This window comes from Anguilla anguilla, chromosome 17, assembly GCF_013347855.1.
Source record: "Anguilla anguilla isolate fAngAng1 chromosome 17, fAngAng1.pri, whole genome shotgun sequence".
NCBI classification, from domain to species: Eukaryota; Metazoa; Chordata; class Actinopteri; order Anguilliformes; family Anguillidae; genus Anguilla; species Anguilla anguilla.
In genome coordinates this window covers 1,103,305-1,126,977 of record NC_049217.1, presented here as the reverse complement: position 1 = coordinate 1,126,977, position 23,673 = coordinate 1,103,305, and the positions used below count along the sequence as shown (strand labels likewise).

The following is a 23,673-nucleotide window of genomic DNA, read 5'->3' as shown; positions in this document are numbered from 1 at the left end:
TGTGGCAGTCACCATTGCCATGGCTGATGCCCTGTGCAGCCCTTCTTACTGCTGTCCAGCCTTTTAACATGGTATATTTCACAGGAAATGGCTCCAAAAACAGGAAACTGTTCTATCTAAGCTATTTAGCAGGAGAGGTGTGATTACTGTAGTAACTGCAGGCCGAGGGCTGGGAGAAGTGGTTCATTTGGCCTGCAGTCACAGCTGTAGGCAGCCAGGTAATCAGGACTCACCTTTATCTACTCTGTCTGCAGTGACACTGGGGCTGAGGGACAGAGAAATCTCACACGGTTTGGCCCAGAAGACGCTGCATGTGCTGTCGGTGGCACAATCACTAACTGTGTTTTATTTTCTGTTATAATAATGAATAATGTAATTCCTTTCACAGCTGCTTTATTATTTAAAATAAAAAGTATTCTTCTTTTGAATAAAAAAATTATCAGATACTTGTAAAAGCTTCCTTTAACAAGAAAGAATGCAGAAGAAACAGTGGCATATTTACATAATAACCGGTCTCTGAAAAAAATTGTCTTCTTCCTTCTCTAATGAAGTTGCACTGAACAGACTTGAAATGTCCACATTTATACGTCGATTATTTTGTTTCATTTTTCCATTAGAATCATTGAATAGTTATCCATATTACGTTTTGCAGACGCTTGCATAGATCACTTTATCATTTTCTTCTTGTTCCTGCAGAAATATGACATGTCAGAATTATTGTTTACATGAACTTAGAACATGGAAAAATATATTGGCTGATGAACAAGGCCATCAAACAAGAGAGATAAAATTATTCGGTTTACAAATATTTGTGAATTAAGAACTGTGCATTTGGAACATTAGCGATGCAAACTTTAAACCAAAGAAAAGTGGGCCTAGTGCCTAGTGGTAGTGCCTCCTAGTTTGACTTAGCACAGGTTAGGTGAGCGTAATGTTCACTGTGTGAACTGGAATTAATGTGTTCTTAGCTACAAATAACTGTACAAAATCAGTATTGTACCTTATCGGACCTGTGTTTTGTAGTTGTCACAATAACCTTTGGTATGCACTTATTGTACGTCGCTTTGGATGAAAGCATCTGCCAAATAAATGTAATGTAATGTAAAGGACAACCAATTGACATCCAACAACACATGGTGTTTAGACCAATACCCTGCATACTTAAGTTTTTCCTGATTGTCTAGTTCTTTTATTTATTTCATCATGATTTGACTTTCATGTTGATTGCTACATGTAGCAGGCTACCATGTGCTGTATGTTGCTGTGTTTGCATGCAGCATGCTACAGTCTTTTGTCTGCTTTTCTGTGTGTGGCAGTCACCATTGCCATGGCTGATGCCCTGCACAGCCCTTCTTACTGCTGTCCAGCCTTTTAACATGGTATACTTCACAGGAAATGGCTCAAAAAACAGGAAGTGCAATCTAAGTTATTTAGCAGGTGGTGTTATTACTGTGGTAACATGTACGGGGCTGGATTTGCTGACACAGATTAAGCTTGTTCCTGGACTAAGTGTAGTTTTGTATGGAGAATGTCTATTCAAAATTGAATTTAGTCTAGGATTAGAAACTGGCCCATAATGAAAGCCTTCCCATGAATTAGTTCACTGGTTCATGCAGTGTATAAATAGTACAGTTAAGCCCGTTACCTTGATCTTTCTGTAGCTGCGACATTACTGTAGACTGTGGAAGCTGCACTGGAATCACCATTCCCATCCACTGGTAATTTGGATAGAAGAGTGAGAGACAAAAATATTACAACAAAGCTTTTAAAATAACTTTATATGATTTACCATACAGGGAGTACTGAGCCACGTAACATTTTTGATCACTCAGGTAAATTTATAAAATATGACTGAATCTTTACTATGATCAAGCCATACATGGCCTATAAGTTTGTTGTGGAATAGATTGGCTAAGAAACAGGCTTTGTAACCTGTATAGCTCCAGTATATATCCACCTGTATAAATGGGTGCTGGGCCAGGGTCACAGAGCTGTTCACCTGTGATATCTCACAGTTCAGCACTAACTCAAGCTACGTGTGAATAGCCTTGTTCCTCTACACTACCTTGACCCTGCTGCAGATCTGTGATGTTACTGTAGACTGGATCAGCTGCACCTTTCCCTTCAGCTGGTGATGAGGAGGAACCTGAGAGGGAAAAAACATTTAAGCAAACTGTAAATGATCTCTCTGGGAAGTGATTGGTTATATTTGGTTGATCTTGTGTATGGCATTGGTTTGTTTTCAATTATATAAAATATCAAAAGAAAAAATGAAACAACATAATTTAAAAACAATACATTTACTGACACTGTACTATCTGAGCAAAGAAATGTTGTAGTGTGAATGCTCTAGAAAGCTCTGTCAGAGAGAATGGTAAACTCGGAACAGAATGAAAAGCTCTTACCAGCTGCTGTTTTTAGACGCCGAAACAACAGACCTCCTAACAGCAACAGCACTCCAACACACACAGCAGCAGTACAGGCCAAACCAATCACCAGCATCCATCCATTATCTGTGTTGGCACAAAAGAAGGAAACTTAACTAGAGAGCTCAGAATAGGGAGAATATTCTTATTTATTTAGCTATTAAAAGTTAATTAATTACTAGGTTATATTAAAAGTTACATTCATTATTCAGCCATATTAAAAGTAAAAATTCTTATTTTGTCTAATAAAGTGATAGGTGCGTGCACAGAGTTAAGCACTTCTGTTTTCTGTTTGAGTGGCATTGGTACATGACTTGGCTAGACTCATGCTTATTAATATTATTACTGTGCATATTTTAATACAGGAATATAGAAAATATAGAGTTTTATTATTTATTTATTGCTAGTATGCTTGTGAGACTTTGCATTTGACTATAGAGACTAGGTGGTTTAGTGTGTTCCCCTAAGTTGTAATGAATCCTGTGCCTGTGGTTGGAGGTTAGTACCTGGCTTTGGCAGTGTGAGGGGGACCTGTGCTCTGAGCATGCTCCCTGTGAACACCGCACAGGCCCAGTGCAGCTGGTCTCTGCTCAGAGTGGGCAGGGTGAGATTGAGCATCTTTTTCGGGTGCCCCTCACTCAGGACCTCCTGTTTTACGAGCTCCCCCCTGCCCCCCTTCATCCGGAGCCAGGCCAGGGTCACAGAGCTGTTCACCTGTGATATCTCACAGTTCAGCATGACGGACTGATTCCTGGACAGACCACCAGGGGGCACTGCTGAGACTGAGAGCACACATGTACATGGATTATTTATGTATTTATTTATTTATATATTCTTTATTTTTCAGAAAAATATTTTTTGTTCAGATAACATCCATTATTCGTCATTGAGTTTCTGTGAGGTGCACTACCTTTATGACTTGGGCTCAACACTTCTGTTGCTTACTGTTAACCCATGGCTATAATCTGTTACATTGCATGGCACAGCATATTGTAAAAAAGGCTACTTTAATAAGCATAATGTGTAAGAATGCTGTTATTTATTCAGTTCTGTAAATTGTGTAAGCATACGCTAAACCTGAAGTGCAGACTTACCCTGAACAGTTACCAGCATTACTGTGGCCATCAGGGAGTGTTCAGAGTAACAGAAGTACCTTCCACTGTCTCCAAACTTCACCGGTGAGATTCTCAGGGGAAAATTAGACCCATCAAAGCCCTCAGATGAGAATCTCTCTTTATCGACCTCCATGGAAATCGAAGCATTCTCATATTTATCAGCTGAGGCCACACGGATTGCATTTGTCCCAGACGATGGCTCCCATTGCCAATATGCTGTTCTGTATGAGGCTGGAGAACGGCAGATTAGCATCACCTCACTGCTGTTCAAACTCCCTCTGTACAGAGTGTGCTCTGTGCCACGTGTACCTGAGGAATAAAGCTGTGGTTAGAATGACTGTCTGTACAGTCAGCACATATGCTACTGCTACAGGTAGTGAGCAACATGTGAGAAAACATGTAAAAATAAATGAACTCACACAGAGTTGGTGGAAGAGAAAAACTCAGGCCTCATTAAAAATAGCCTACAATAAATACCCCACCTCCCACCATGAAAGCTATTATAGGCAGCCTGGCCGGTCTGTTTCTATACAGGACATGCTGGTATATTACTTTTCTAATTAACCCTTTAAGGTATGAGATCATACATTTTCTGATTATACAAAGAATGAATCTTTACTGTGATCGAAACATACATGGCCTATGAGTATATATTAGTTTTTCTTACAATAGTAACTAATTTGTATTTAATGGTTGAGTGAGCCGTGCCTACAATATGGTAGCCTCTACTTTACATTTTATCCCTTATTTACTCTATTGTTTCATTTTTTGTGCATTATCGTTGTCTCAGATGGAAACTTGCATGTACTGTTTGAAGGAATTTCAGCATTAAAATGTTAAAATACTTAATGTCATTTTTAAACAAGTGTTGTGACTTCATCGTAGATAGTTTTTTCCTTTATTTTTTTTGTCCACCAAACATGGGGCTGAGTATATCCAATTCCCACCATGATTCTGAATCCCCCATTACTACCCAGCCGCTCAATCCCTCACACGTGGTGTCTCCAGCCTGCTTGTTTTCACTCCACAGCCCACAGCCAGCTCACATGTAGTTGAGCCGAAGGAACATGTCTCGTATGCGCCTTTGGCATGCAGTCCACAAACACTCACCCCAACGGTGGGGGGCGCTAGAGAGCAGTGAAACACAGACCCCTAACTGACTGAACCTTCTGCACTGGCACGGTCCAGATTTGATCCGTGACCTTGGGGGTCATCCAGGAACCACAGAGTGGTGCTGTAGCTGAATGAGCCACCCAGCAGCCCTTCAGTTGCTTGGCAACCCTACAAACGGCTGCTCTGGTGCATGATTACAAACACAAGTAAACAGCCAGGACTGTTGAACCAAATTTTATTTTGTCCTCTGGGTTGCCAAGTGACCAAATCCGGCAGCCCAGCCCAATTTTTTTGTCGTCCAAAGGCCTCATTTATAGAACAGACTTACGATCAATTTTGATCTTAAGTATGACTTAGGCAGAAAACCACGTATAAGTAGTTATTTATAAAACCTTACTTTGACATGGAAATGATCTTATCTCTACGCAAAGTCTAGACTTGATGTAAGTGATTTTCCTGATGGTTATGTAGAGGTATTGCAGTTTTGGACGCATATGCGTCCAAGCCTGTGGTGAACTTTGCATTAGCTTTATGAACAATCTGATAGGAATGATCAATTAAAGGTGTGAGGGATTAATTGGCAGACGCAAAGTGTTTTAAATTAAAAACAGGATGTGATGTTCTATAAATAGTGTGTCAAATTAGAAAAAAGTGACCATGGCTGTTCTTGCGTTATTGGAAGACATTGAAAACTGTGCTTTTAGACAGGAGAGAGTTTTCAGAGACCGGAATGACGTTTTTGCGCATGATGATCTTCCAAAAAACTGGCTTTTCTCTTTTGGTCCATGGTTATTCCTGACTAATCCCTCATTTGTGCTAGCATTATATAAGGGGAAATCGCTGATTGTAAGGCATGTTCAAGTGCTGTCAATTTTAAGTTAATTTGAGATTTATAGATCACAGGTGCGTAAGTTACAAATGGGCTTCTTAGAACCTGCATAAGCAAGGTTATTAATGCTCAGTATCTTTTATGAATCGAATGTAAGTCGGAAATGATCTTAATACTAAGGACATTTTTATAAATGAGGCCCTTGGTATATAATGGAGTGTACTTGTGTATATCTGTACTATTTGTACAGACCAAAACCGAATATGGAGACATTACTTGGGTTTATCTTTAATCGTAATGAAAGAAGTGATTCACAGTTATAAATTCGCTTATGAAAAACGGTTAAAGCTCAGGATGCTTTTGCAAATGCTCCAGTGAATACCGTATCCATAGTAACATACCCTTCAAATTGACTTCAAATTTACTGTGAATGCTGAAAATACGTGCTCCGTTCCATCTGAGTGTGCAGTAATATGATCCCTCACTGTATTGGTCAGCACTGTGGATGATGATGTGGGCAGTGTTGTTGTAGAACAGCGTTGTGTTAGCAGTAGGTTCTTTGTCCCTTTCCCAGTCCAGTGTAGCTGAATCTGGAAGGCGTGATACTTCACAGCTCCTGATCACATCACAACCTTCATTTTCTCTGGACCAGCTCAACGGTTCCACTGCAGGAGCAAAGAGCAATTGATTCAGAGAAGCTTGTGAACCTTTTCATCAAATCATTGTGTGGCCTACATCTAAAAAACCAGCCATCAAATTTAAAGCAATATACACTCCTCCAGTTTTCTGCTGGGAATTCTATGGAGAGGTGGAAGAAAAAATATAACCATAAAGTGAAAATTTTCACCTTGGTTTTGTTGTGCTATGTACTCTAAATAAATCGACAATGCTGATTTATATCACCTCAGGTTTAATAAGGCACTGTGTCCAAACATGAGGACTATGAGCCACTACTTTCCCATATGATCCAACCTACCTTTTCCTCATACATTGGTTTATTAATCACCCAGTAAAATGTCCAATGTTAATTAAACTCTGACAGAGTAAACGTGTTCAGTAGCTACCGTGTGAAATGTGTACGAGTTAATTTAACACTTAACATTTTGCTGGGCAGCTTTACAATGTGTATAAATTTAATTTAATTTCAGATTTTTTGAATGTCAAATACAAGATATAACTTGAACTTTGTGTTATATTTCTTACACATAGTGTGAGAGAGATACTGTATAATCTCATTAATAATATCATTTATAAAATGCATCAAAGCCCGAATTTACCTTTTATAGCGAACACTTCAAACTGGGCCACTTCTACTTTCTTTGGTTTAGTTTGAATAAAAGTAAAAACTCCTGCATTTTGTAACTCTGGTTTGAGAATAATGTTGTACGTTCTTTCTTTTGAAATAGACATGTTCGCCTTCTTCAAATTCCATGAATATGTTCCATTGGACTGTATAGTTATTATCCGAGTGTTTGTGTAGCTTCCATCATGTGACGTCCACTCCCAGATGAATTCTGTCCCGTTGGTCTCAGCAGGGGCTTGTAGAGAAACCCCCCGTATCTGCTCAGAAAGGAAGTATTTGTACTGCACCAACACTGCAGTAAGAGAAGAACATACCAAATACAGAGATCCAACTGAGCACAAGACATGATAATATTGCATTTAAATATGGAGGCAAAGTACAGTTAGTTCATTAAAGTTAATCCCAGATTTATAACCTGAGATAAAAATATAATCCCCACACCTATAATCAATATTTGAGGTATATTTTAGCCTAGGATAGAAAAGTATTGCTTGTACCGGCTATAGTCATGGTTTTAGACCCAAGATCATTATCATTACCTTTTTTGTCCTCAATGTGGTTGTGGTACATTGCAAAGATATTTTCTTTCTTTTCAACATCCTGTAGTAGCCTACTAGTGGAGAGCTAGCAAAGCGAACCTTAACTGCTTACAGTACTCCATATCATAAATGAATATTTTTAGCTTCTTATAATGCTTTTTTATTATGAATTTTACCATTGAAAGACATGGACCGTTGTGGATAGTGTATGGAGTGATTGTAAATCTGTCTTAATGATAAAGTGACTATGCAAAAAAATGTCTTGAATTTGCATATTTTACAGCGTGAATAATGCTTTAATAACAATATTAATCACACTGTCGTTAATGGTTATTATATAATTTTATATTTGAAAAGTCTGTGTAGCTGCTTAGCATCGAATATAAAGCCATTTCACTGATAAAAGTAATATGCTGTGACTTTGAACCTTTTGCTTCCTCTTGAATTTTAAACAGAAAACAAGCAAACAAAGAAAAAGCCTGGATCAATTTATATAGTAGTAGCAGCCTCTGTGACACTTTTTGTTATAAGTAAGACATTTAAAAGTAAGACATTTTTTCCATGTTCTGCTATGTGACTGTATTATATTTTACCCTTCTATAGTGACGATATAGAAATTGACGATTTGTCCATTTAAATTTTGTTCTATTATTATACATTTGGCTGCGTTGTCATGAACTTTATATATGAATAAATAAATAAATTAATGAATATATGATTAAGACAGAAAGAGGGACTCACCCTTGGCTGATAGAATGTGACAGTATCCTGATATCCACAACAGGGTCCACCACAGTACCATTGCCATGGCTGATGCCGTATGAAGCCCTTCTTATTGGTGTCTAACCTTTTTACAAGGTATAGTTGACAGGAAATGGCTGAACAAAGAGGAATTACATCATCTGACACATTGTCAAGTGGGTGTAAGCAAGCAAAACCAAACTGAAATGCTTTGAGTTTGTGTGTAAATAAATCCTTAAGACCCTGGACAGGAAAGCCAAATAGACACCACCACTGCAATGTCCTAAGAAGTCACAACTTGCTAAAACACTTTAATAAGCGCAGGCATGTGTCTTGTTTATAAAATTCTAAATGGCCAGGCCCACCTCCACACACTACCATTGTAAAGATAAACCCTTTGAAGGGTAGGTTTTTTGGAATGTTTCTTCAATGTTCTGAGTCAGTGTTCTAGAACTCCATTGCTTTTGATTTCCAGCAGCGATTGTTACGTCAGCATTATAATGTTCAGTTGCAAACATTCTAATTACATGGAGCCTCCACCTTAATGGCTTTTACCGAAATCTAATATTAGTTCAACCAGATCTGTGGAAAAGTTGGAACTGTATAGTTCCAGGGAGGAAAAGCACTTTTAGCAACTCACAGTTCTAGCCACGCTGCCACTAGCCATTATGATGCCAGGTGGGGTGTTGGGTTGCTGCTGTCCACCAGGGGGCAGCACCGGCCCTACACACAGGTATGTACACAGCTGTGCTGCATTGTAGTCACTACATCTGTGGCCTATTACCTGATCTTTGGGCCTAATAAAAGGCCTGGCGCTCAGGCCTAAAGGAGAGAGCTTAGGGGGAGTGGTGTGATGGGCTGCTGTGGGTACAAGTCGTTGTTTCTGAGTTTTGTTATTACTTTGCCTGAGAAGCATTTGGTTGCCAGATTGGCCATTTTTCCGTTATTTGGTGGAGAATTCTGCTGTGTTGGCTTTTTATTGGCAACAAACAGCAGAAAGCCAAACGTCTGTTCGCCATGTGATCAGTGGCCACTCCCAGCCCTGCATTACACCACACAAACCTGCCCATCACATTACTCCTTTGCCAGTACACTTAGATCATGGCTAAAGGACAACCAACTGACAACAAACAACACGTGTGGTATTTAGACCAATACCCCGCATACAAGTTTTCCTGATTGTCTAGTTCTTTTATTTATTTCATTATGGTTTTCATGTTGATTGCAACATGTAGCAGGCTACCATGTGCTGTATGTTGCTATGTTTGCATGCAGCATGCTACAGTCTTTTGTCTGCATTTCTGTGTGTGGCAGTCACCATTGCCATGGCTGATGCCCTGCACAGCCCTTTGTACTGGTTCCCAGCCTTTTAACATGGTATACATCACAGGAAATGGCTCAAAAAACAGGAAACGCCAACTGTTCTAAGCTATTTTGGAGAAGAGGTGTGGTTACTGTGGTAACTGCAGGCAGAGGGCTGGGGGGAGTGGTTCATTCGGCCCAGAAAACACTGCATGTGCTGCCGGTGTCACAGTCACTGTGTTTTATTTTGATTTCTTATAATAATTAATAATGAAGTTCTTTTTCACAGCTGTTTTATTACTAAAAATAAAAAGTATACTTCTTAACAACAGTTAAAAGCACACTGAAGAGCACACCGCCATATCCAGACACTACTACCCTGTACATAAATATGTTGCTTATTTCTTGAACAATATCACTTCCTGCTGTTCATACATCAATTAGTCAACAAATCGGAGTACACAAGAAAAAGAAAAAATAAAACTGCAAAAAACAGTACAGAAACAGTACAGAAACAACTTATTAATGTATATATTTTCCAGAATACAGCTGTGTTGTTCACAGTCAAAATCTAAATATTATCAGATGCATGTAAAAGCTTCCTTTAGCAAAACAGAATGCAACAGTGGCATATTCACATAGTAACAGATCTCGGTAAGATCTGAAGATTGTCTTTTTTCATCTCTAATTGAGTTTGTCATGGTTCTGTTTCTGTCTCTGTTTTTCCTTGTTGGGCCACCAGATGGCAGCACTACTGTTTTGTGTCCTGCTCATTCCCCTGTTATTTGTATTATTGCTTTCAATTATTTTATTATTGTTTCTGATTGTGTCTCATTGCTCCCACTGGTGTATTGTTATCCCCCCCTTTTCTGGTTTGATTGGTCTTTGAGTTCACCTGTGTCTTGTTACCCCTGTCTATTTAAGTTCTTTGTCCCCTTGACTTGGGTGCTGATTCCTTGTGTTTGTTTCTGACTTTATGTACCTGCCCGCTTTGTCCTGCTTCCGTTTTGTGTGTGTGCTTCTACCCGTCTACTCTGCCTGCCTGTGTTCTGCCCTGCCCGTGTTTTGAGTTCCTCTTGTTTTCTGTTCTTAGAGATTTTGGAGTTTGTGTTTTTACCCATAGTGGCCTTTTCTGTTCCCTGTTTGTGTTTACCTTTTTTTTGTAGTAAAGTCTTTATTTTCTTTTACCTCTTGAGTTTCGTGTGTTTCACTCTGTGCCTGGGTCCAACCCCCTCGAAAACGTGACACAGTTGCACTGCACAGACTTCAAATGTTAACTTTAAATGTGGGCTTTTTGTTTCATTTATCCATTTGAATCATTGAAATGTTATCCATATTACATTTTGCAGACACTTGCATAGATCACTTTATCATTTTCTTCTTGTTCCTGCAGAAATATGACACCAGAATCTTACATATGAACTTAGAACAATGAAATCAATGAAATTCAAACTTTTCAACAAAGTGGACCATCCATACACAAAATGTAGCCATTTTTTATTGGTTGTATGAATATGATACGCAGTGCCTGCATTATGATATGCAGATGAACAGAAAATCCTTGTGGTTATTCTCCTGAGTATCTCAGGACCCCGTTCGTGCTTGTACAGTGTCTGAACTGCAGAGGTTGAAAGTCCAGGGGACAGAAAGAAAAAGCTCTGTCATATTTCTTCCCCCCAGCTTATTAGTTTTACCTCCTGGTTGAAAGATTGTGCTAATTAGCAAATCATCTTGATTGCAACAAAATACTGGGGAGGATTTTTGCTTTCTGAATCTAGATTTTTCCACCTCTGCTTCACAGTAAAAGTGTGAGTCTTCTTTTTGGTGCATACCACCCTCTTGTGGACATTGTTGCAAACAAACCTCTGGTTTAGAAATTATACGTCTCATGACCAAGTGACCTATTTTTACTGAATCCTTTTCCCCACAGTCCCACTTCCTCCCTTTACTCTGATTGTTTAAAGAAGCCAAAACGGTTTTTGAAACGGGTTTTAATGTTGGTGTGTGTGTGCATGAGGCCTCGAATACTTCCATTTTTAAACTACAACCGCAAGTGAGTATGAGGTTTAATTGATGCAGCCACAACTTCAAACCCACCCTCTAACCCTGACAGGAAAAGGCCGGTTATGTGCTGTCAGTACAATCTCATATCCATCATATTTTACAAATGATTTTGGCCAGAATTAAATCTGCATTTTTATCAGACCTGGGTCAATTAACGGATCTGATTAACATGGTCCGGGATGTGGAAGTCCAGGCATACCTGCAACTCAGCCTCCTTTTAAGAGATGGCAAAAGGTGCAACCCCTGGTATGCACTTTTGTTTTGATAAGAAAAACACATAATGAGGTATTGCTCAGTTGTGCATCCTTTGAAGTACAAGAGGTGCAGTCTGATGCACCAAAATGGTCCCAATTCCAGTTGTTCAGTGTAATTAATTTCCCACACACATTTGGCACATGGAACGCACAGGGCCGGTTTCACTAACACAGATTAAGCTTATTACTGGGCTAAGTGGAGTTTTGAATTTAGTCTAGGATTAGAAACTGGCCCATAATGCAAGCTTTCCCGTGAATTAGTTCACCGGTTCATGCAGCGTATCAATAGTTCAGTTAAGCCAGTTGATCTTTCGGTAGCTCTGCAACTTTCTGTAGCTTACTATAGATTGCACCAGCTGCACTGGAATCACCATTCTCATCCACTGCTAATGTAGATAGGAGTGTAAGAGACAGAAATATTTAAGGAAACCTTTTAAAATAACTTTATATGATTTACCATATAAGGAGCACTGAGCCATGTTATATTTTTGATCACTCTGGCAAATTTATGAAGTATGATTCAATCTTTACTATGATCATGCCATACGTGGCCTATAAGTACATTCTGTACTGTAATCTATTGGTTAAGGAACTAGCTTTGTAACCGAAAGGTAGCAGGTTTGATTCCCAGGTAGGACACTGCTACTGTACCCTTGAGCAAGGTACTGTATAGCTCCAGTATATATCCACCTGTATAAATGGGTGCTGTGTTTTTAAAATGCAAAAAGCTGTATAAGTCACCGTGTATATGAGAGCAAATGATAAATGCCTGTAATGTAGTGTGTTCCCTTACATTACTGCACTAACTCAAGCTACGTGTGAATAGCCTTGTTCCCCTACACTACCTTGACCCTGCTGCAGATCTGTGATGTAACTGTAGACTGGATCAGCTGCACCTTTCCCTTCAGCTGGTGATGAGGAGGAACCTGAGAGGGAAAAAACATTTAAGCAAATTGTAAATGATCTCTCTGGGAACTGATTGGACATATTTGGTTGATCTTGTGTATGGCATTGGTTTGTTTCCAATTATATCAAAAGAAAAAATGAAAAACATAATTTAAAAACAATGCATTTAATAACACTGTACTATCTGAGCAGAGTTCAAAGAAATGTTGTAGTGTGAATGCTCTAGAAAGCTCTGTCAGAGAGAATGGTAAACTCGGAACAGAATGAGAAGCTTTTACCTGCTGCTGTTTTCAGATGCCGAAACAACAGACCTCCTAACAGCAACAGCACTCCAACACACACAGCAGCAGTACAGGCCAAACCGATCACCTGCACCCTGCCATTATCTGTGTTGGCACAAAAGAAGGAAACTTAACTAGGGAGCTCAGAATGGGGAGAATATTCTTATTTATTTAGCTATTAAAAGTTAATTAATTACTAGGTTATATTAAAAGTTACATTCATTATTCAGCCATATTAAAAGTAAAAATTCTTATTTTGTCAAATAAAATGATAGGTGCGTGCACATCATATTGAGTTAAGCACTTCTGTTTTCTGTTTGAGTGGCATTGGTACATGACTTGGCTAGACTCACGCTTTTTAATATTGTTACTGTGCATATTTTATTACAGGAAAATAGAAGAGTTTTCTTATTTATTTATTGCTAGTATGCTTGTGAGACTTTGCATTTGACTATAGAGACTAGCTGGTTTAGTGTCTTCCCCTAAGTTGTAATGAGTCCTGTTGCCTGTGGTTGGAGTTTAGTACCTGGCTTTGGCTCTTCAGGTTCAGTGATGGGTGTTGGCAGTGTGAGGGGGACCTGTGCTCTGAGCATGCTCTCTGTGAACACTGCACAGGCCCAGTGAAGCTGGTCTCTGCTCAGAATGGGCAGGGTGAGACTGAGCATCTTTTTTGGGTGCCTCTCACTCAGGACCTCCTGTTTTATGAGCTCGCCCCTGCCCCCCTTCATCCGGAGCCAGGCCAGGGTCACAGAGCTGATCACCTGTGATATCTCACAGTTCAGCACAACTGACTGATTCCTGGACAGACCACCAGGGGGCACTGCTGAGACTGAGAGAGCACACCTTCTTGAATTGGAATCAATGCTTCTGTTGCCTACTGTTAGCAAATGGCTGTAGTCTGTTATATTGCATGACACAGATTATTGTTTAAAAGGCTATTTTAATAAGCATCATGTTAACATATGCTGTTATATATTCAGTCCTGTAAATTGTGTAAGCATCAGCCAAACCTGAAGTGCAAACTTACCCTGAACAGTTACCAGCATTACTGTGGCCATCAGGGAGTGTTCAGAGTAACAAAAGTACATTCCACTGTCTCCAAACTTCACTGGTGAGATTCTCAGAGGAAAATTAGACCCATCAAAGCCCTCAGATGAGAATCTCTCTTTATCTACCTCCATGGAAATCAAAGCACTCTTTTGTTTTTCAGCTGAGGCCACAAGGGTTAGATCAGACCTTTGCAATGCCTCCCATCTCCAGTAAACTGTTCTGAATGAGTTCAGAGAACGGCACGCTAGCACTGCCTCACTGCTGTTCAAACTTCCTCTGTACAGAGTGCATTGTGTTTCATATGTACCTGGGAAATAAAGCTGTGGTTAGCATGAGTGTCTGTACACATATTGGTGCTGTAGCTGAATGAGCCAACCAGCAGCCCTTCCAGGGATGTTGAACCAAATTAAATTATATTCCTCTGGGTTGCCAACTAACCAAATCTGGCAGTGCAGCCAAATTTTTGGTAGTCCAGGTCTATCCTGGAGTTTACATGTGTATATCTGTACCATTTGTACAGACCAAAATAACAACCTACCTAATTTGTGTCTGTTCACAGTACAATCAACTGAAGGTCAACAGAAAAATATAATAATCTCAGTCAGATTATTTTTTGTGAACTGAGTATAACCAGGTCCAGGAAAATTAACCTTTAGCACCTTGACTTTGGTAGTCTGATACACAAATTGTAGTTTAAAAAAAGTATTAAACCTTTGGCAGCCATTTTTGTTATACTGTGGTAAACTGCGAATAGTGTTTCTGACAAGTTTTTAAAAAAATATGGAAACCCAAGATTTCCTACTTAATATGCAGTCCTGCATCTATTATACTGGAGTCTTAAGATAATTAGGGAGACATTACTTGCTTTATCTTAATGAATGATGTATGTTTCACAGTCATAAGTTTGCTCATGAAAATAGGTTGAAACTCAGGATGATTTTGTAAATGCTCCAGTGAAGACCGAATCCATAGTAACATACCTTCATAGACTTGAAGTGTCCAGGGAATGCTGACAATACGTACTCCATTCCATCTGAGTGTGCAGTAATATGATCCCTCACTGTATCGGTCAGCACTGTGGATGATGATGTGGGCAGTGTTGTTGTAGATCAGCTTTGTGTTAGCAGCAGGTTCTCTGTCCCTTTCCCAGTCCAGTGTAGCTGAATCTGGACGGTGTGATACTTCACAGCTCATGACCACATCAGAACCTTCATTTACTGTGTCCATGTGAAATGGTTTCACTGCAGGAGCAAAGAGCAATTGATTTAGAGAATACTGTCAACATTTTCCTCAAATCATTGCGTGGCCTACATCTCAAAACCAGTCATCAAATTTAAAGCAATATACAGTCCTCCAGCTCTGTGTTGGGAATTCTATGGAGAGATGGAACTTTGGTTTTTGTAGTGTGTATTGCTCAAAAAATAGACTAATCTGATCTATTTCCTCATAATATATCACATATCATATCACTGTGTCACAACATGAGAAACACGAGGCACTTTACTTGTCCAATTAAGCTGTTCCTGGTACATTGACCTATTATTCACACAGTAAAATGACCAGTGTTAATTTAACTCTACCAGAGTGCATATGAGTTCAATAGGAACCATATGTACTCTGCAAAAGTTCATTTAACACATTATATATGAATGACTTTACATAATATTTCAATCTAATTTCAGATTCAACCTTTTGAAAGATAAAAAAAAAGATATACATCAACTTTGTTTTACATTTGTATTATATTATTTAGAAAATATATGTCTTCTTATTTGTAATGTCATCATTTCCAAACTACATGAAATAGTGCATTTACCTTCTACAGCGAACACTTCAGCCACGGCCAAGTTCACTTCCTCTGGTTTAGTTTGACTAAAAGTAAAAACTCCTGCATCTTTCCAATTTGCTCGCAGATAAATGTCGTACTTCCTTTGTTTTAAAATAGACTCCTTCTTCAAATTCCATGATTACGTTCCATCGGACCGTATAGTTATTATCCGAGTGTTTGTGTAATTTCCATCATGTGACGTCCACTCCCAGATGAATTCTGTCCCGTCGGTCTCAGCAGGGGCTTGTAGAGAGACCCTCTGTATCTCCCCAGAATGAAAGTATTTGTACTGTACCAACACTGCAGTAAGAGAATAATATACCAAATACAGAGATCCAGCCGAGCACAAGACATGATAATATTGCATTTAAATATAGAGGCAAATTACAGTTAGTGCATTAAAGGTAAACAACAGATGATTAAACCAAGGTTAGTCCGGAGGATTAAACAGATCTATAAATAGACTTAAAATGTATTGGCTGTAATGAATATTTGAGCTATATTTTACGCTAGAATGGAAAAGTATTGCATGTACCGATTATAGTCATGCTTTTAGTCCCAAGATCTGCATCATTACTTTATTCTGTCCTAATGTGGTGGCAGCATGTAACAAAGATATTCTTTTTCTTTTCAACATCATGTAGTTGCCTCCTAGTGGAAGGAAGAACTGTTTGCTCTACTTTTAATCAGAAATGAACATTCTTAGATTCTGATAATGTTTGTGTTTTATGAATTTTACCACTGAAAGACATGGATCATTATGGATAGTGTTTGGAGTGGCTGTAAATCTGTCTTAATGAAAAGTTACGATACTGTGTCTTGAATTTGCATATATTACAGCATGTATACTGCTTTAATAACAATATCAATGACGCTATCATTAATAATTTAATAATATAATTTCCTATTTGAAAGTCTGTGTAACTGCTTGGTACCGGAATATAAAGTAATTTCACTGATAAAGTTAATATGCTGAAACTTTGAAACTTTTGCTACCTCTTGAACTTTAATCTAAAAACAAACATACAAAAAAGAAAGAAGAGTCTGGATCATTTAATATAGTAGTATCAGTAGTATTTATGTGATAGTCCTTATAAATAAGATATAATTAAGACTGTTTTTATTTAAATGTGTGCATTTTTATACTATAGGGTTTCTCAATGTGCTCCTGCAGTATGAGACTATATTATAGTTACTTCCTCTTGAATTTTAAACTGAAAACAAAAAAAAAAACAAAAGAAGAGAGTCTGAATCTATTCATATACAGTAGTAGTAGCAGTCTCTGTGACACTTTCTGTAAGTAAGAATGTCTTTTTCCATGTTCTGCTATGTAACTGTAACATGCTTTACTCTTCCATAGTACAATAAATTGACAATTTATCGAATGTGATACTGTTTTATTCTTGTACATTTGGGTGCATATTTATGAGCATTATATATGAATCAATTAATAAATTAATTAATATAAGATTGAGGCAGAAAGAGGGACTCACCTTCAGCTGAAAGTCTGTGACAATATCCTGATATCCACAACAGGGTCCACAACAGTACCATTGCCATGGCTGATGCTCTATTCAGCCCTTCATACTGGTGCCTAGCCGTTTTACACAGGTATAGTTTACAGTAAATGGCCAAAATAAGCGGAAGTACCTCATCTGACACATTGCCTGACAAGCTGGGTGCAAGGAAGCAAAACCAGACTGAAATGCATTGAGTCTGTGTGCAAATAAACGCTTAAGAGCTTAGACAGAAAGCTAAATAGCCACCATCACTGCTATGTCCTTAGATGTCACAACTGTCTGAGGTGGGAACACTGTAATAAGCACAGACATGTGTCTTATTAACCTCCACTCCTCCACCTCCACACACTACCTTTGTAAAGATAAACCCTTTGAAGGGTAGTTTTTTTGGAATGTTTCTTCAATGTTCTGAGTCAGTGTTCTAGAACTCCATTGCTTTTGATTTCCAGCAGCGATTGTTACATCAGCATTAGAATGTTCAGTTGCAAACATAATAATATATTGGGAGCCTCCACCTTAAATGCTTTTACAGAAATCTAATATTAGCTCAACCCGATCTCTGGAAAAGGGGAACACTGTAGTTTCAGGAAGGAAAAGCACTTTTAGCAACTCACAGTTCTAGCCATGCTGCCACTAGCCTTTATGATGCCAGGTGGGGAGTTGGGTTGCTGCTGTCCACCAGGGGGCAGCACCAGCCCCACACACAGGTATGGACACAGCTGTGCTGTATTGTAGTCACTACATCTGTGGCCTATTACCTGATCATTGGGCCTAATAAAAGGCCTGGTGCTCAGGCCTAAAGGAGAGAGCTTAGGGGGAGTGATGTGATGGGCTTCTGTGGGTACAAGTCGTTGTTTCTGAGTTTTGTTATTACTTTGCATGAGAAATGTTTGGTTGACAGATTGGCCTTTTTTCCTTGTTTGGTGGACGATCCTGTTGGGTTGGCTTTTTATTACCAACAAAAAGCAGAAAGCCAAACGTCTGTTCGCCATGTGATCAGTGGCCACTCCCAGCCCTGCATCACACCACACAAACATGCCCATCACATCACTCCTTTGCCAGTACACTTAGATCATGGCTAAAGGACAACCAACTGACAAGAAACAACGCATGTATGGTGTTTAGATCAATACCCCGGATACAAGTTTTCCTGATTGTCTAGTTCTTTTATTTTTTTCATCATGATTTGACTTTCATGTTGATTGCTACATGTAGCAGGCTACAGGGGCGACATAGCTCAGGAGGTAAGACTGATTGTCTGGCAGTCGGAGGGTTGCCGGTTCAAACCCTGCCCTGGGCATGTCGAAGTGTCCTTGAGCAAGACACCTAACCCCTAACTGCTCTGGCGAATGAGAGGCATCAATTGTAAAGCGCTTTGGATAAAAGCGCTATATAAATGCAGTCCATTTACCATGTGATGTATTTTGTTGTGTTTGCATGCAGCATGATACAGTCTTTTGTCTGCTTTTCTGTGTGTGGCAGTCACCATTGCCATGGGTGATGCCCTGCACAGCCCTTCTTACTGCTGTCCAGCCTTTTAACATGGTATACTCCACAGGAAATGGCTCAAAAAACCGGAAGTGCCAACTGTTCTATCCAAGCTATTTTGGAGGAGAGGTGTGATTACTGTGGTAACTGTAGGCCAAGGGCTGGGGGAAGTGGTTCATTTGGCCTGCAGTCACAGCTGTAGGCAACCAGGTAATCAGGACTCACTTTTATCTGCTCTGCCTGCAGTGACACTGGGGCTGAGGGACAGAGAAATCTCACATGGTTTGGCCCAGAAGACGCTGTATGTGCTGTCGGTGGCTGGTTGGGTAGCTGGTCTGGCAGCATGTTGTCTTTAGTTATTAATAAACCGAGGTGCTTAGTACTTTGAAAAAGTGTTGGTTCATCCTTCAGCTGAACACTGAATGTGTCACAGCTGTATTCTGGAACATTCCGCACGAACTTGCTGGACTTGCTGGTAGTGTCTTGCGGCATATAACACTTTTACTTCAGGCTATAGTATGCACTGTCTTTGTTCTGGCTTGGTATTTTAATATTACAGGGAGAAAAGTGTTTATCTATAAATTGCATTGGTAGAAAAATTGTTTGTTTAGTATAGACCTAAATATTGTTTTAATTAGCATCCAGTTGGATTGTGGCATGAAATGAAGATTAAAGAGATGTATTGAAGGTAGGGAAAGTGCAGTGTTAACCCTTTGCAATGCTCTTCAGGTACAGAATCACTAACAGTGTCTTATTGATTTTGGGCAGCTGCATCCCATCACATCTCACTATTGGGTTCAGATGTTCCCAAATAAAGACTGTGGTGGGGTGGGCGTGGTTTGAGCGTCGGCTGCAGAGAGAGAGAGAGTGTGAGAGGAGCGGCTCTCGGATCCTTCGTCACGACTGTCAGCTGGAGGTAATCAGCGCCGATAATTGTTAATTGTTTAATTGCGCTGATTGCCTCTGATTGCTTTCAACAGTGAGCCTGGGGTTTTTAAAAGGAAGACCGGAAGCTGGAGCAAAGGGGGGCTGATGACAAGACGGCTGCGGAACCGTCGTGGTTGCGTAAATATTGTCTGTAAAAACGCATCTGTAAATAAAAGAGCACGGCAGTGCTGATTAAGGAAACAACTGTCTCCCGTGAGTGTGTGTTTAAACATTTTGATTTTGAAAACTATCCTTGCCTCTCACATAGAAGGCTGTATATTATTGTTTTGCTATTAGTTATTATAAATTGTGTAATGCTATTTCAATGCCAATGCAAGTTTTCACCCCAGCAGGATGATTTGCTATGATGTGTTATTAATGTTTGGATATTGACATTTGCTGTGCAATTCACAAAATAAAGTGTAATTGACAGAAATCGACATGATGGAATTTTCAGCACAATGTGCTAATTTTCCTTGTCATGTAAAGAAAAACAAATAGAAAATAAATCAACAAATCAACACATTTTTATTTTGACAGTGATATTTGTATGCTGAGCTATTTATAACTAAGATAAAATTAACTCACAAAAGCATCATGAATAAATTAGCGATAAACAACTAGGTATTGTGCACATCCCAAGCATAATAATTATTAAAGAATGCAATAGCATTTGAACCGAAAACACTATAAAATAACCTTTTAAAACAAACATTTTCTGTCATTTTTCAAGAACTGGAGATGTAAGTAATATACAGTAATTAAAGTGTTAATCCTTTAAATGATGGAGTTTTTGTGGCAACATAATTTCACTGGGTTTGGATTCTGTAATTGCTCTTTTATAGGCTATATGCTGTTGGGTGCAACAGTCCTGCCAAGTGTTCACATGTGATGACACACGCAAAGGAACTTGAACTTGACCAAAACTCCAAAAAGCATCATTCAAATTAGGTTTGATATGTGGGTCAATATTACGGTGTGTCTCTATCTTTCTCCAAAGTACATTACCGCTGGATTAATCTTTTAAGAAAAATATGCACGCAACGTGCTCCTAGAAGTATCTTCAGCTAGATTTGAACTATGGTATTTGGAGCGTGAATACAAACATTTTTGACCACCAGTCACCACAGATTTAGCTAAATCCAGCAAAATGGAATACTTAACAATAAAGATCTGTGAGATCCGTGTGAAGAAGTAAAAAAGTAAGTTTTAGAAAATTAACAACATAATCAGAGAATCCTTGAGTGGGAAGACAGAAAAGGATGTTTTGATCACTCATAAATACTTTCTGCGTTGGTATAGCAAAACACATCAATCAGGAGAGACGACAGTTCTGATGGTTCCTGTTGATCAGCCAGTCAGCTGTAGGCTGAAGCCCTTTTGTTAATGATAGGTGAAATGGGAGTTGGTTGTGTCTGTTATATATTTGACCAGCACTAATAATGGTTCTAATAATAAAATGAAAATATTTCGCATTTTACAATATGCTCTTTATGTTTTATTAAAATTGAAATACGTTTCTATTTGTTCTCTTCCTTTTTGAAGGCTAAATTCTGCACAGCTTAAAGACGTATTTATACACATCAATGGGAGCTGTACATATGAGGGAAGCTCTCCATTGCATTGGTCCTCTAGGGCTTTGCTGATATGATCACTCCTCAGGCTGTGCTGACTCTTGGTTGTCAAGCTCATCTGCAACAGTGGAAACGGGAAACTGTTCAGTCTTTATCAGATGCTGTTCTTGGGGAAACATGGTAGTGGCAACTTTCGCTCAAATCAAAGCAATACAGTGTGTGGGCTCTTCGACTCATTGTAGCTTTGATTGCTGTTCCATTCCAGACCTGCCCTAATTAAGGACTGCAGATGTGCGTGCCTCTGCCACTCTTGTCATAATTCGGCATAAAGCCTTGAAGATGTGCACTACAGTGTGTTTTCTCACCAAATGCTTACTAAGTATTATCGTTCAGGACCAAGGCTGAACAATCCACATTTAAGTAAAAGCACACTGGAAGTTCTACTGCTGAAACCTGTTCACTCAGACATACTCAGAAACTGTCATTTACAGTTGGTGGCTTTGTGAGTAATCGTTAGTGCTGTATTTTCCTGGATTAGATTTTATTCAGATATTTTTTTATTGGATGATTAATGATGCTTATTTACCTTTTTATCTTCCAACATGTCTAACAGCTTTCTAACACATTCTAACATTTATGCTTTTTAGCCGACATGCAACCACCATCTGTTGATTTTTGTAAAATTAAGAAGAAAGAGGGTGGAGAATATGTCTTGTCATAAGATACTTTGAACAGTTGGTTTCAGTACCAGGGTTCCCTGTCTTCATTCAAAACTGAAAAATGTTGAGCACTTGGTTATTGTGTCTCAGTGCTAGTATGCTTACTTGCTGGGCGTCTCCTGCAGTACCACATAAGAACCTTTAGCATCCCCAGGGTGGCCAGCACTACAATCACCACCCTGACCACTGTCTCAGTGCTCCATCCTGTGTGAGAGAGAACATATGGTTACTGAGTCTGATGTAGCCTGTTATCAGATTCAACCTGTCTGATATAAATTGTTATCAGATTCAATGTGTCTGATGTAGTCTGTTCTCAGATTCAATGTGTCTGATGTAGTCTGCTCTCAGATTCAATGTGTCTGATGTAATCCGTTTTCAGATTCAATTCAGATTCTGTTCTCATATTGAAACTTCAGTATGATAAGATCTTAAGACATCTATGTCTTTTGTTGAGTTTATTTAAGCCTTAAAAGGATAGTTTGCATTTTTTCGTGTACTCAAATTCGGAGGGCTTGAGCCCGACATGTACCCCGATTTATTACATTATTGCAGTGAGAAACTCAGTGGATCTGGGTCTAAAATATGTGAACTAGCCCTTTAAGTGAGCTCACATAGGTGTGGTTGGAGGCATATGCATAGTTTTGGGAAGAGACAGAGACATGTCACCCACAATGGTTTTTTATAAATTGTTTGTTAGACTGGCTTGTATGCAGGTGAGACTTTAAATTTGACTATAGAACCTAGGTGGTTTAGTGTCTTCCCCTCAGTTGTAATGAATCCTGTGCCTGTGGTTGGAGCTTAGTACCTGGCTTTGGCTCTTCAGGTTCAGTGATGGGTTTTGGCAGTGTGAGGTGCAGGGGGACCTGTGCTCTGAGCATGCTCTCTGTGAACACCGCACAGGCCCAGTGCAGCTGGTCTCTGCTCAGAATGGGCAGGGTGAGACTGAGCATCTTTTTCAGGTGCCTCTCACTCAGGACCTCCTGTTTTATGATCTCCCCCCTGCCCCCCTTCATCCGGAGCCAGGCCAGGGTCACAGAGCCGATCACCTGTGATATCTCACAGTTCAGCACTACTGACTTATTCCTGAACAGGCCACCAGGGGGCACCGCTGAGACTGAGAGAGCGCATGCATGTGGATTTATTTATTTATTTAAATAATAATATGATACAACACTATCATACAACACTATAGGTGCTATAGTGCTACAGGAAGAGGAAGCTGCTGAAAGAGCAGGCTGGGGTATACACCCGGAAGTACACGAAGAAGGCAGAGGCGATCCATTGCAGCCAGTGCAAAAAGGAGAAAAAGCCTCCATTGCATAAACAATATTTTGGAAATTGGCACTGTCAAGAGACCTCAGTTATCTCCTATGAGGAATGGAATGCAGAGCTGGCAGCAAAGGGTTATGGGAAAACAGAAAAATGATTCACATACAGACATACAGCATAAAGATAGTAGACTATTTAGACTCACTCCCGACCACAAACATACAAATCCCTTAGACCCCTTCATTCCGTCCAATTTATTTTGTACCTTTAATAGGCTAATTAAAACATGCCAGAAATCCATGCCACTTTCACTGAATTCAACATTTAAAGTCCACTGAAAGATGGTACTTGTTTTCACACAGTCTATTATTCTGGACAGGATGTGTCGATTTTGTCATCTCTTCGTTGTGTCTTCTAATGCCAAT

The 23,673-nt window shown here is 39.4% G+C and overlaps 1 protein-coding gene across 1 annotated transcript; it reads right to left on the bottom strand.

Annotated features, from left to right (window-relative positions):
- Positions 1–588: 588 nt before the first annotated feature.
- On the bottom strand, positions 589–23,077 carry LOC118215999. The gene is made up of 10 exons (XM_035396993.1): positions 22,785–23,077; positions 22,085–22,183; positions 6,761–7,078; positions 5,969–6,148; positions 3,521–3,850; positions 2,933–3,208; positions 2,406–2,513; positions 2,066–2,146; positions 1,646–1,715; positions 589–690 (listed from the first exon to the last, which is right to left on the bottom strand). The coding sequence occupies exons 1-10, from the start codon at positions 22,990–22,992 to the stop codon at positions 666–668; spliced, it is 1,695 nt and encodes a 564-aa protein (XP_035252884.1). The 5' UTR covers positions 22,993–23,077; the 3' UTR covers positions 589–665.
- Positions 23,078–23,673: the final 596 nt, after the last annotated feature.

What these genes read in the sequence shown, in the direction of transcription:
- LOC118215999 (XM_035396993.1), bottom strand. Translation starts at nt 22,992, where the DNA reads ATGAAGGGGGGCAGGGGGGAGATCATAAAACAGGAGGTCCTGAGTGAG. An exon ending in ACCTGAAGAGCCAAAGCCAG is followed by an intron (nt 22,184 to 22,784) that starts GTACTAAGCTCC and finishes TCTCTCACACAG; the next exon opens with GATGGAGCACTGAGACAGTG. An exon ending in CCACAGTGCTGACCAATACA is followed by an intron (nt 3,851 to 5,968) that starts GTGAGGGATCAT and finishes TTTATTCCTCAG; the next exon opens with GTACACGTGGCACAGAGCAC.